Source organism: Trematomus bernacchii, unplaced genomic scaffold (genome assembly GCF_902827165.1).
Source record: "Trematomus bernacchii unplaced genomic scaffold, fTreBer1.1, whole genome shotgun sequence".
NCBI classification, from domain to species: domain Eukaryota; kingdom Metazoa; phylum Chordata; class Actinopteri; order Perciformes; family Nototheniidae; genus Trematomus; species Trematomus bernacchii.
This window is the reverse complement of record NW_022987652.1, coordinates 205,422-219,331: the sequence shown is the minus strand read 5'-3', so window position 1 is coordinate 219,331 and position 13,910 is coordinate 205,422. Positions and strand designations below refer to the sequence as shown.

General features: G+C 40.4%; 2 protein-coding genes and 1 pseudogene across 2 annotated transcripts in view; all 3 read right to left on the bottom strand.

The window, feature by feature from the left end:
• Nucleotides 1-298: 298 nt before the first annotated feature.
• LOC117486402 lies at nt 299-3,066 on the bottom strand (annotated as a pseudogene).
• A 3,285-nt stretch (nt 3,067-6,351) lies between these two features.
• On the bottom strand, nt 6,352-9,075 carry gdf2 (growth differentiation factor 2). The gene is given in 4 exon segments (XM_034134851.1): nt 6,352-7,743; nt 7,746-7,823; nt 8,673-8,987; nt 8,990-9,075. Coding segments are annotated over 4 exon segments (1,260 nt in total). The 5' UTR covers nt 9,018-9,075; the 3' UTR covers nt 6,352-6,904.
• A 3,426-nt stretch (nt 9,076-12,501) lies between these two features.
• LOC117486412 (growth/differentiation factor 10-like) overlaps nt 12,502-13,910 on the bottom strand; it is a 4,380-nt gene continuing 2,971 nt past the window's right edge. The window contains 2 exon segments of the mRNA XM_034134841.1: nt 12,502-13,223; nt 13,643-13,901. Coding sequence (XP_033990732.1) covers nt 13,032-13,223; nt 13,643-13,901 — 451 coding nt within the window. The 3' untranslated portion in view covers nt 12,502-13,031.

Below are 13,910 nucleotides of genomic sequence, written 5' to 3'. Positions count from 1 at the left end.
CTTTAACTTGAATTAGGTATTTTTTAATGTCAATGGGTAACAACTTTCCTAACTATTTTCAGGGGTCAGGGTATAGTAGGTAAGGAGATTTGAGGTTTTTTCTTAGCTAATTTGTTCACTCCTTTAATCAGATATACATGCTCACTCAATGCAAGTATTTTTGTCTAAAACAGCTTGAATGTAAAAGTATAGTGGGAATGGGGTTCTGGTAGATAATGTAGAAATCACACACTTGACACACTTAGAAACTGGACATTGAATACAATTTTTTTTTAAAGGAATATAGAATACAACAGAGCTATTTTCCTTGCTTTTTCTTCAATTGCCTTGCTGCTATGAGTCTCTGTGCCACAGAAAGAGCCCCATTTGCCTGAGCTATGACATGAGGCTCAACCCCAGAAACACTCCACATTTTCCCAGTGATGGCGCTAAACACAACCTGGTTAGGGATGGAAACGTACAGAACGCTTTTCCCGATCTGATAGGTTCCACTTGATAGAGACCCTCCAATCGTTGGCTCTCCGATGATTGTGACTTTGTTCAGATCCTTCAAAGAGCGGATAAACACTTCAGCTGCTGATCCTGTTCAAGTGACTGGTGAGGATGTAGACACCTTTGGAGGATCCATACCTTGACCTCTGACTTTAGGCCAAGTCATCACTTCTGTCATGGTGGATTTGGTGCGGTCAAAGACGGTGTAAAGATGCTGCAATGGCTTATCCTCAAAGAAATAGGTACACAATAGAGGAACTGCTGATGAATATCCACCAGTGTTGTACCTCATGTCAATAATGAGGGCATCTGTGTTTACTATCTTGCGCCACACTTGTTTCACCATCTGAGGCCAAATGGCTTTTACCACCCCTACATCTGGCATCATGCCCATCCTTAGATAGCCAACATTGTCTTGCAGGAGCTCAACTTTAAACACAGAATGAATTACTTGTCCCACTTCTTCAGCAGTAGGGATCTCTGGGACGTCATGAAGCGAGTCTGGTTCAATGTCGCAGTGGAAGACATGGAGGCGGTGATCGCCCGAAGTCTCTTGGAGGTCTGCAGTCAACAGAGATGCCAAAGAGTCCAAGTCGATCACTGACCAATACATTCCCTCGTCCCATTTGTTCATCAGTACTTTGCTGACATTTAATGCAAACTTCATGGATTGCATAGTGTTTTTCTAACAATTCCCCAGTTCCCTCTATGAGGGACTTGAGCCCTTGGTGTAAATCTGCAATCTCATGAACGTGTTCCACAGCTTCCTCGGCTAACACAATTGCATCTGGTACCACACCACCTCCTAGCCAGTATTCCCCATTGTTGTCTAAAAAGTTTATGACAGGGACAGTTATAGCAATATCTGTCCCCTCTATTTCATACGTCTTTGAATGCATCAGGTTCCCGGAAGTAATTTCCCCAATGACTGTGCCGCGATGTAGTGACTGTATCAGGTAGGCTAACTCCTCGCCAACGCTTGCTGTGTTGTAGCTAGTTAACACGTAAACCCCACGTCTTGAGCCGTAGGTATGGCCTTTCATTTGAGGCAAAGAGTCATATATTGTTGTTATGTTTTGAATTTGGTCATATATTGTGAAAAAGTGAAGCTTCTGGGAAGAATCATGCAGATAGGACAGTATCAGAGCTAGAGAGGAAGATGATCCACCAGTGTTATAGCGCAGATCAACAACCAGGTTTTTTAGTATCTTTGAGGGGCTCCCACACCTTTTTAGCCATGATCGTTTCTAGCTTAGTCCCTTCAGACAACTTGAAAAACTTGTCAACGCGGAGATAGCCAGTATTGTCTGAGAGTATTTTCGACTTTGATCGTTGTATCTACCAGTGCTTTTAGTGATTCATAATCTTCTGGAACGTTGTCAAGTGCAGGGTCCCCCTCCTCTTACTATGTCAGCATTGTCTGGCATGTATTTGATGATCAGTCGAGATCTTCGGACAGAGTCTGGAGGTCCTGGTTGAGTGTGACTACTAGGTCCTCCTCAGATACAACAGTGGGAAAAGTCTGTAGTCTTCAGATATTCAAGTAGAGCTGGAACTCTGTCAGTGAAAGCGTAGAACCTCACGATTATATCTGCGATACTCTGCACAACTTTTGGGATGGCACCCTCTTACAGCCAAAAGAGACTTGGCTTTTGCGACAGCTTCCTTGGCGTTGGCGTTGATTGTTGGGGGAACGCCACTTACTTCCCAGCTATGGCCTGTGATTGGACTGACTGATCTTGCCACAGGAACTGTTATGTAGAAAGCAGACGAGGATCCTAATCTTTTCTACTTTTACTGACCCACCAGCAGACCTTTCCCCAACTGTGATAGCCCTCTTTAGGTTTTTTAAAGCATATGCCACCGCTTCAGCAGCCCCCATGGTACGCTTACTAGTCAAACAATCAGGTCTTTCTTCTTTCCATACCTTTCCCCCTTTATTGACGGCATGGTCCACAGCTCTTTAGTTATGTTTGATTGCCTGTCATAGACAGTTCAACATGAATGAGGGGCTCAGGATCTGAGAAATAGGAGATTATAAAAGAAACTCCAGACATTTCTCCAGCTGTGCTATACCTCAGGTCCAAAATCAGTGAAGAGGTGTTAGCAACTTTGTCCCAGATGTCGTCCCTCAGCAGAGATCCAAGCTTTGCTGCTGTTTCCTCCCCAATGATCCGATCCATCCGCAAATATCCAACGTTATTGTCCAGGATATCCAGCTTGACAGAGTTTCTCACCAGCCTGATTAACTGCTCTGTGGGGAGAGACGGCAGTATCTGTGGCATCACTGGGACGGTATTAGGCTCGTATGAAACAGTCAATCGTGGATCGTTCAGTGCCCCTTGTACTCTGTTTGTTAGCACAGATGCCAGAGTCTTCCTGTCTGAAATATGTTGGATTCTCTCCTCTGTTGATGGCTTGTTGGATGGCCTCCTGCATCCCAACCAGGTTCTCAGGGAAGCAGTAGTTTTCCGAAAGGATCTTGGCCATTTCTATCACCAGAGCAGGCTGGAATGATGAGCCGACAGTAGATAAGAGTAGCATCAATAGCAGCGGTGGAGTGTGGTGCTCCATCACTAATGTCTTCATCATCAGTGATGGAAAGAGATCTGCTCTGGATGATTTAGTTTATATGTCCGTGTTGAAGGATACTAGTTTTTGGAGGAGGGAACATTGACATGTTTGTGGGTTTTTGGGACAACAACAACATCCAGATAAGAGGCTTTTGTCCCCAATAAATCACTCTAATCGCTTTATCTGTGACGCTTCAGCCAGCAGACAATATCAGACGGATCTAAAATTGGTAAATTGTTGTTTTTTATTTCTCTTTTCCCACACAAACGCTGTAATTTTATTTAATTCTTTCTTGTTTTTGCCAAGTAATGCCATTACTTGGTCTTTGTCTAAGGGGCTTAATGTACTTGACACACATCTCTAAATTCACAATATAATACTTTTTTCTTTTCAACCTTTTCCTTTAAATTCATATCAGGTTGGAAATACAAGTAAACACATTTTTTCGGGCTGATTGATGCAAAATCCTGAGCAGAAACTCTCCTTCTCAACCACTCTCTCTCTTGTCTGTTACAAAAGCTTAATGTTGCTGTATTTTGGTGCGGTTTGTGGCTTTAAAGGTCACGTCTGGGTCGCTCCACTGGTGACATGATTACACAGTTGGTAGACACGTGGCAAAGCCTTCTTAAAACACATGCAGGATCAGAATTGGGGAAAAAAAAGATCCACAGGACAAAAGGTTGATTAAAAAGGCTTTATCTCTACTGAATGCTGAATTATTCTCATTTTTATCCTTTTGTTATGTTTCCTGTGGATAGTTCTTTGTGTTTTTTTAATCAAAAAGTACATCTTATCATTTGGTTTATAATTAAACAAAGACTGTCACTGTGTCCATGTGAATAACATGTAAATGCACGTCCCAAGTTGACAAATGTAATCTATATTTGATGAAGTGTTAATTCTGTACACTGAATTGAACCTGACATCAATAAGTAGCCTACCCTGTGACACGCTGATCCAGAAAGAATTGCAGCTCAGAGTTATGCACCCAGACTTTATCTCATTACAAATACTAGACGCAGTCAGCTAATCTTAACGTCTTAATTTTAATACCGTCTCACGCTTTAGATAATAAAATAATCTCTGCCGATTCCCACAACAACAATCTTTTCACTCACTAATGGTTTGGATTTTGAAATCCCTGAATTGCTAATTTGCTTGAAATACCACATCTACCAAAAATGCTAAACTGTAGAAGTATTCTCTGAATGTAAGACCGCTCTTTTAACTAGCTGAAATAATCTTTTTGGATAACTAGCACTAGCTAAACCAGCTACACACTAGCTATATCAAGCTAGCTGCTAAGATGTATTTCCAGACACAGCAGGAATGGGTTTTCATTGTAAAAGCCCAAACAACTATGCTACCTGCCGACCACCAAGCCCCAGATAGCCAAGTTTAGCAGCTAGCTTGTAAATATAGCATAGCATTTAGCACAATATATTTCCCTTTAGAGTAATATTTTCACTCACTAATGGTTTGGATTTTGAAATCCCTGAATTGCTCATTTGCTTGAAAAACAACAGCTACCAAAAATGTTAAGCTGTAGAAATATTTTCTGAATATTGGGCTGCTCTGTTAGCCAGCTGAAATAATCTCTTTGGATAACTAGCAATAGCTAAACCAGCTACACACTAGCTATATCAAGCTAGCTGCTAAGATGTATTTCCAGACACAGCAGGAATGGGTTTTCATGGTAAAAGCCCAAACAACAAATGCTACCTGCCTAAGAGCTAGCTTGTAAATTAGCTCGTAAATATAGCATAGCATTTAGCACAAGATATTTCCCTTTAGAGTTAGGAGAGCAAACAGGGGTAAAAGGAAAGTGAATATTGAACTCACATTGGGCAGATGAACAGACACACACATGCTACTGTTTTTCAGTGTCGACTCAATGTGTAAATAAGCCTTTGTTTGCTAACACGTTAGCCGTATCCTGGTCATTATTTGTGTACATAGGCTACAGCTAGTTTTGCCCTCAGGTGATGAAACAGTAAATTGACGCAGGCTCAAGATGTCATACTGCTAATCCAGGTATTTTAAACTGGCTCTGTTGTCACATGCTGTTGTTGACTGGGGAAAGATCTCATTAGGTCCTATGTGTCAACTGAGCCACTTATTTTTCCTGGATTGCCTGCCTTGTTATGGTGCTATTTTAAGACATGAGTTATTTTGGGTTATCCAGAAAGATGTGGAAGTGTATACATGAACTTGCCCCCTCATTGGTTTTGTCACAGAGGTTAAAGCCCTGATAAGGATGTGTCACTGACTACAAATAATTACAAATATATAAACAAAAGTTCAAATAATACATGTTCCTGTTAACAGACAAGCACAATTATGTATTTTAGGATTTAGTGTGTGTGTTATGGTTGGTAAACAATTCATTCATACCTTACTCATAACTTTTCACACAAAATATATCTTAATTCAAAGGATGAAACATTGTACGATAAAAATAAATAACAATCAGAACGTAATACAGCACAACATCAGACTTTATAGCTCTTTTTTGCAGATAAATAAGGAGATACTTATCAAGCAATTGTTCACATTGAACTAACATAAAGCCATTTGACTCTTTATTGATAGTCCCTGCTTAGAGGAGTAAATGACACACAGCTGATTTCAATATCTTCTAACGAGCAGTGCAGTGTCTGCTGCAGAGAATCAACCATCGTGACTACTGCTGCATTTAATTACCTGAGAAAACAGAGGAGGTAGTGTTTGAAATGTGATACTAATTAAAATGTAGATGCCCACATGTTTATATTTATAAATGGTTAATACATATTAGCTTTGCTCTCTTTCTATCTTTTTTTATTTTAACACCATATAGGAACAATAACAGAAATTAAATGTCATATTGTGACAAAGATTTTTTTATTAATTTCAGGGTACAAAAGCCTCAAAAACAAAATGTCGACATCATGAGACACACTGTACAATAAAAACTCTCCACTCAGCAATGTAGCATGCATACAAGATAAAAACTCTTTACAAGTCATACTGTATGTTGGTAATTCACAGACAACTGCTGAATATATATTAATTTAAACAAATTACAGTTGTTTACAATGGTAAATAACAGTTTTACATAAAAACCAAGAGAAAACAGGGCAGTAAACCAAAGAATGTGGTAATGCATAATGTGTTCAGGCTGCATTGAGAAATTAAAAACTCTCATGGAAGAAAAACACGTGTCTGTCAGGCCTTTGGTATATTACTGATAGATCTGTTTTAGCTATATTTTAAAAATCGTTAAAAATCGGATGTTTGCTTTCTTTTTTCACTTTTTCATATTATATTTGTTCTCTTTTAGATTTCTCACTGCATAAAATACATTTCATTAGTTTTATTAAAACACATTAATCAAAGACAGTGTACGATTAATCATTTATGTACATATAACCATTATTAAATAATACACAATATAGATTCCATTGTTCTGCCTGGTGGTGTTAAATCACGTTAAATGCTTAAAAACAAAACAAAACCAACTAAGCTAGCATTTAGGCATGTCAGTAAATCTGTCCACCACTTTGTACAGTGTTGAAATATGAAATATCTTAACTATTAGCGGTCAGTCATGTTATAAAATGTCACTCATGTAACTTGAACTGAAATGTGGGTTGAGGAATAGTTTTTTTACTATCTACCTATTTATTAAGAAATAAGATGCCACTTGGTACTGCAACTTCTGCACACAATTTTTTCTTACTTCTTCTTACATTTCTCCCAATGGAGGGCAATACCATCAGACTGACTTCAATGAAATGCAGTCTTTAAACCATTAGTATCTCCTGTACTACCAACAGAGTAAACCAACCTCTCCTGACTACCTGCAGCCACACTCTGCCACCTTCATCTCTTCGTACAGATATCTTATAGTGAGGCGTCCGTTCTCTTGATACATGACCGTGATGGGGTCCAGTTTGATGGGGACGCAGCACGCCATGTTGGCTTTCTTCGGGTTCCTTATGTTCATCAGCGCCTGGATGAGGGCGTGTTTTGATGGCTTCATTTCACCCGTCATCGGTTGGTAACACAGGCCCCGACATTCGAAGGCGTCGTATTCTGGAGGTGCCACGATCCAACTGTCCCATCCGATGTCTCTAAAGTTGACCTTGAGAGAGGTCCGCTGGCAGTGTTCCCTCTCTGCCTTTCTTTTCCTTCTCCGTGGGTGCTGACCCTCCGGGATTTCGTTGGGAAGCTCATTTCCATTGTACCAATCGGCGCCCGAGAGCAAGATGGATTCTTCTTCGTGGAGAATCATCTCTTTTAATTCCTTCTTTGTTTCCCTTCTCCTGCTACCAAGATCATCTGAGAAGACGATCAAAGCTGCTGAAGTGTTATCTCCAACAGACACGCTCATATTCAGACATCCTGCTTCTTCTTCTCCATCTTTAGAGGCCCCACAGTCCTTCCTATCCACCACTACATCAAAAACAATTGCATGGTGGCCAAATTTGATCCATCTCTGAATAGCTGTGGTCACATCAAACGTCTCCCACGTGCTCTCCAAACCCGTCACCTCTTTGCCCGCCAGCAGTTGGGTGGTGGAGGTGAAATCGTTGTAATCCACTTCATAGACTTTGGCGGTGGCCTTGAAATTTGGGGAGTTGACCTTTGACCTGGAGTCCGGGTAGAAGAACAGCTGGAGTTCAGCAGAAGTATATTTTCATGCTTGGGGATGCTGACGTTAAACTGCAGCCTGTGCTTTGACTTTGTGTCGTTCGTCACAGAGAAAGGGATATCTGTTTGAGAAACAACAAGAAGTCAGAGGGGTTTGCTAATTGTCCATTACACAACTGTTGTATACACGTGTACATAATAGACAACTTCAATTTGTTGAGTAATATTAGAATTTAGTCTGTGAACTACAGACTAAATCCTGGTAATATCTTCAAACTAAAAAGTTTAAAGAATTAAAATGTCAGTACATCTGTAATAAAGCAGTTGGTAATTACTATTTCATATATTTGTATTTGGTAATTTTTAAGAAACATACAAACAGTTCAGTCTTTGGCAGCAGCACATGGGTTATCATGGGACTATAAATAACTGTGTTGCAACTAAATAAGGGGAATTGTCTGGGTAACTTTAGGGCAATGGTTCCAAATGTAGCCATTGGGGCCCACACAAGGGATAACCTAAAGAGGCAAAATTCTGCAAATCAAAAATGTTTTGAACACAGAGATTACACGTTCACTTTTAAAGGGGTCACAGACCTAAAGGTTGAGCACCATTGGATTAAAGCTTTTTATTTCAAGTTAATCCCCCCCCAAAACAAACTGAACTAATTTAACTTGCCAAGAAAATGCTTATAGAGATTTCCAGCCTGTTTCTCTGTAGCTGTAATGAGAGAAAGAAACCTTTATAATGTCAAATATGGATAACACTGACCAGCTTTGCAATCAATTAACCAAAATGAAACGTTTGGCAAGTAGGACATTTAAAAATATTCCTATCAACTCTGGCACTACATGGATTAAATGGGTAGAAAACCACAATGAGAGTTATTTATTTTGAAGGTAGTGTCTCCCCCTAAAATGTAAGGATTATTGCACATCATACTTCTTTCATGTCCAGTTATATTGGCGTACCTTGCACAGTGAAGCTTCGTATGACATCAGACTGAGGGTTTGCCGAGCTGTCCGAGGCGTACTTGTTGTAGAGCTCCATCATGAACTGAGGACGGTAGATCTTGCTGTTCTCCTGAGGAACGTCCGACAGGTTGAGTTTCCTCAGAAATCCCTCCTTCATGGTTCCCAGGAGGTTCTCCATCCTGGAGTCTTCCTCCTCCAGAAGGTCCTCCTCTGACATCTGAGCGTAGAGTCCATCAGCTTCCTCACTCTGGATGTCGTTATTGAGAGGTTTACAGATGCAAGAGCTGATATAAACCACCAGACACACACACCCTGGAACAGGAATGATCTGGACCTCTGCATTTTGAAATTAGACCTCTTTAAGACACTCCACTGGCAGAAACTTGACCTTCTTCCCAGCCTGAAAAGAGACTTCGCGACGGCAAGGTTTGAAAATGGAGATCCCCAATGCAAGGACCACAGTCCTGACGTCCGCTCCCATGCTCCCAGAGTAAACACGGGGACTCGTGTCAACCAAAATAGTAGCTTGGCCAGGCTTATCACCACCAGCGATGCCTTCTTTAAAGCATTGTTATCATTAGAGGGCTGGCTGCTAATGAAGACACTGTAAACACTCAACAGCGATAATGAGGGAGGCACTGGAAACTGTGAGGTTACTGAAAAGCAGACGCTTCCACAAAATGCCTTTTCCCAGCTGGAGGGTGAAAGTGTTGAGGCCAACAGAAACAAAACATTCTTTACCGCCATCATTGTAAAATATGTCTTAAGAGTTCGTGTGGTATCATACTCCTGTACATAAGAGGTCATGATACCATAATGAGATCAGAAGTGACGGTAAACGGAAAAATAGTAAATGTGATTTTTCATTAACAACTGCTCAATTATCTTAAAAATATTCATATTAAGTAGAAAAATCCAATAGAAAGAGGTATTTCCTACTTCTCCATAGTAACACAATACAATTCTGCGTGGATTTGGAGTCACAGGGTCACATAGCATGGCAGCTATTGAAGAAAATACATTTAAAAGAGCAGAATTTAAATGGAAGTATTCATATAAATAGATGGTGGACTAAAATGTTGTAAAAATAGGTGTTTCCTACTAATTAGGTGTCATATTTAAGGAGAAACTTAAGGTGTTTTGTGCAGTTTGCCACTTAATTCTTCCAGGCAGAGAACAACCAGACATCTGGAAGAACACATGGAAAAATGTTTAACTGATATACTGTATATAAGCGAGGATCTATAAAATATGATAGGCATGAGAACAGAGTTTTTTTCTCACACCACTGGCACATGAAACAAAGACATGATGGACATGGTGGTTTTCATCACTACTTCCTGTATGTCCTGTGGGTCTCTGTGGGGGGTCTGAGCCCAAAACCACAAGCCAATGTTTCCGGGGACGTTGGCCAGAGTCCGGCATATCTGGGAATGTCTGTCTTTTAGTCATGCAGTCACTCATGCCGCGTTTTCATAAAAATGCTTTCAATGTGGTCTTTTGAAATGTTGAAGCATTCCTCTCTATGGAGTCAATCAGCGATGAAACATCTACTGGCACGGATACAGTTAATAATGTCTGCATGCGGGAGAAGAAAAAACTGGACTGAGGAAGAGCTGTTGAGAAAACTGGTCACTATAGGTCAAAATGAATTGGAAAACATGCAGTAAAAACGTGAGTTTGGCCAATGAACGTTGGTCTTTGATGGTTGATTGGTTAAATGGTCAATCTTTAAAATGTGTAAAAGGTTCATTTTTTATTTAATGTGCAACAAAAATAAGTCAAATTTAAAAGGGGAAATTACATAATTAAAATGGGCACCATTACACACGTCTTGTGTCAATTATAAGTTGCACAACACTATAATAATATGTAATAAACTAACATGTATTTTCCAAGATTACTTTCAAAATAAAAGTAGTCCTCTCAGAAATCAGAACGTACCCAATAGAGCTCTTGTGGCGGGCGGGGTTCCTCTTTAAACAGCAGGATTTATACTATTGACATACATTGAGTTACTGTACGGTATATAATGTGCACAAAGCCTAAGCTTTAAACACTTTTAAAAAAGTTTGCAAATGTTTTTAACAATATGTACAATTCAATTTATTTCCTTACGAGCCATACATTAGTCTATGAGCACACATCACTATTCAAATACACTTTAAGCCATATAATACAGTTTTAAGGACAGATACATTTATCCCTTTTTACTTACCATGGAAATCCACCATTATTACAAACTGTACAAGTCATCTTTGAATAACAGTATTCATGTGTTAAAGTAAAATGCTGAATACCAACAGGAAACTTTTTCCTTTAAAAATGTTTTAGTTCTTCAACTTTCCCAAAATGCACAGCAGGGGGCAGCAGAGCGCTGTTTTTACCCTCAGCTGAAACAGAAGCAAGTGACCTTCCAATGCTTGTAGCACAGTATCTGTCAGTGGGTTTCATAAATATATACAAGATATAAACAAATGGCTATTAAAATATAGTTTAAAGAAGATGTTATTACCTATCATGCACAAATAGTTCTTGCTAATATATGGGAGGTTCAACGGCAACAATAGAATAGGTACAATTTAGTTTGCATTAGTAACTACAGTATTTACATGATGAGGGTTGAATAATGTAGGATGTAAATCAGTCTGTGTGTCCCTCCTGAGTCAGTGAGCAGTTCATCAGGGAGTCCAAATCCAGACAGGGCCAAGCAGCAGAGGAACTGATGAGAAAGGTTTCAGGAACTTTTGAAACAACAAACGAGAGCTTACTCAACTTGGAAGCATTTCCCAAAAGACAGCAGAGTCCAGGTGTAGGCCAGAGATAATGGAGTCTTATCTTGAATGATATTAAAACAGTCAAGATCACTTCATAAAAGTGAAAGTGTGCGGAAGAAATGAAAAATGTTACCCATAAAAGACCATTGTATATTCATGTGTCCCTATGTTACCTTGAATTTATAAGGGAAATAATCCAAAAATAGACAAAAGTCTTGATGAATTGCCGTAGATGGGATTTAAAGGTGGGGTAGGTAAGTTTGAGAAACCGGCTCGAGATACACTTTTTGTTATATTCCATGGAATGCTCTTAACATCCCGATAGCAATGAATATCTTAAAGGGGACCTATCATGCAAAATGCACTTTTGTACGTCTTTTATACATGAATATGTGTCCCCGGTGTTCCAGGGAACTCACCAAGTGTCAGAAAACACAACCCTCTCTATTTTCCTCCATACCCAAATCTCTGATAAAAACTGATCCAGATTTGAACACTGTCCTGACGTCAGGACAGTGGCGCTACGGCTATTGGGCCAACTCCACCAATCAGGAGGAGACAGCCACGGCCATTGCCGTTCGAAAGCGCTGGAGACGTTGTAGTACATATGCCAGGCCTGTAGGTGGTGCTGTTCTCACAGAATCAGCCATTGCAAAAACAGTGCTAAAAAAGTGCAAATTGAGCGAAATGAGGCATGGCTAAAATGCATGATCTGTTTGGTATTTTGAAAAAAAAAAAGTATAAATATGCCTTATATAGGTATGGTCCTACACTATATTATTCAAATATAGCATGATAGGTCCACTTTAAGTGCTCTGACAAAAAATCCATACAAAAATGTCATCTGTGGAAGCCGTAGTACTGTAAAAAGCACGACCAATCATTTTAGCCGGCCCGGCTAAAATAACTGGATGGCCTACCTGCCTGTCAGCCTTCCATCTGTGCACAAACTTATCTCGTGCCCTCATTGGTCATGTCTGCGTTCGTGTGTGTTGGAGGAGGGGCTCTGTAAGGAAGTGGCAGATTTTTTCCGGCTGTGTATTTTCAAATTCTAGCGCACTCGAGCTGGTTTCTCCAAAATTACCTACCCCACCTTTAACTCCTTTTACAAACATTCACATAAATCCTGCAGTACAATCCAAGTCTCATTTATCCAGTTTCACAAACACATGCATTTACATTAAAAACCTTACTATTAAGGACATAGAGGTGGTGAGAGATGCTTTTGCACGAGCGAGAGTCAGTTTATAGACAACTGTTTAAAAAAAGTAATGTTTAAGTGACAACTCGTGTGTTGGGACGTGGAGAAGAAGTATTAAAGTTTTTACTAAGTGCACTTATTCAACTGCTTTTGGATGAAGGGAGAAGAAGAAATAAAGGTGGCTTTCGTTGAGGGGAAACAAGTCTTTAGAAATAATTCGATAAGCAGGAAAAACTTGGTTCAAAGTCGAATCTTGACAGACCAGGAAAAGATTCACAAAAGAGTTCTCGAACAGAGACTCCCGAAATCCTGAGTCCTCCAAGTCGTATCAGTTTATCCTCACTGCTGTCCTCTTTAATGCAGAGTTTCCATTGGCTTTCACCGGCAGGCGCAGGTATCCACAGACATGCCGGGGTAAACCTTCAGCACCATATTCCTGCTGGTGTCCAGGAAGAGGACGCTGAGGGGACTCATCTTGTCGGGAACGCAGCACGGCTCGGGAACACCGGGGACAATCCCCACCGCTCGCACGATGCTCTGGATGGTGGCGTGGTTAGAAGGATGCACCACCTGAGGAAACAAGTGGGAGAAGGAGGGATTAATAGAATTCAACATGTATATTTATGTCTTTTTCATTTGTATTGTACAAATGCTGCAACACAAAAATGTCCCAAATCGGGATCAATAAAGTACTATCTTAACTTATCTCTTAATGCTAGAGGAAGTAACTTTTAAACCTGTAATAGTAAAGGCGAACATGCATACATTTGCTAACAGATATATGAAATCAATTGATATTTATTTACATGTTTTCTATGTGTTTTCTACAGAAACCCTGAGAGGCAATTCAGGAACGAAAATTCTGTTGATACATTTCTTTCAAGTCAGACCAACAAAGTTTCCTCTCTTGTGTTTATGAATTAGGAACAGCTTAATAAAAAGGCAAATCGTTCTAAATGTCTTGTAGTAACAAAGCTTCTGTGGCTCACTTTAGAGATGGGGAATCCACAGGCCCCGGCGCAGTAGTACGCGTCAAACGACTTCGGCGCCAGAACCCACTCGCTCCAGCCGATGTCGGCGAAATCCACCCTGAGGTATCGTCTGGAGCAAACCCTGGGCTCGCTCCACTGCCTCCTCCGGGCCTTTTTCATCGTCCTCTCATCGAAGCTCAGCACCTGAGGCTTTTCCCAGGCCCTCGCTGCTCTCCTGACCCTGCGTCTTCCCTGGTTTCACTGCCGCTTTGGCTTTCGCCGGGAA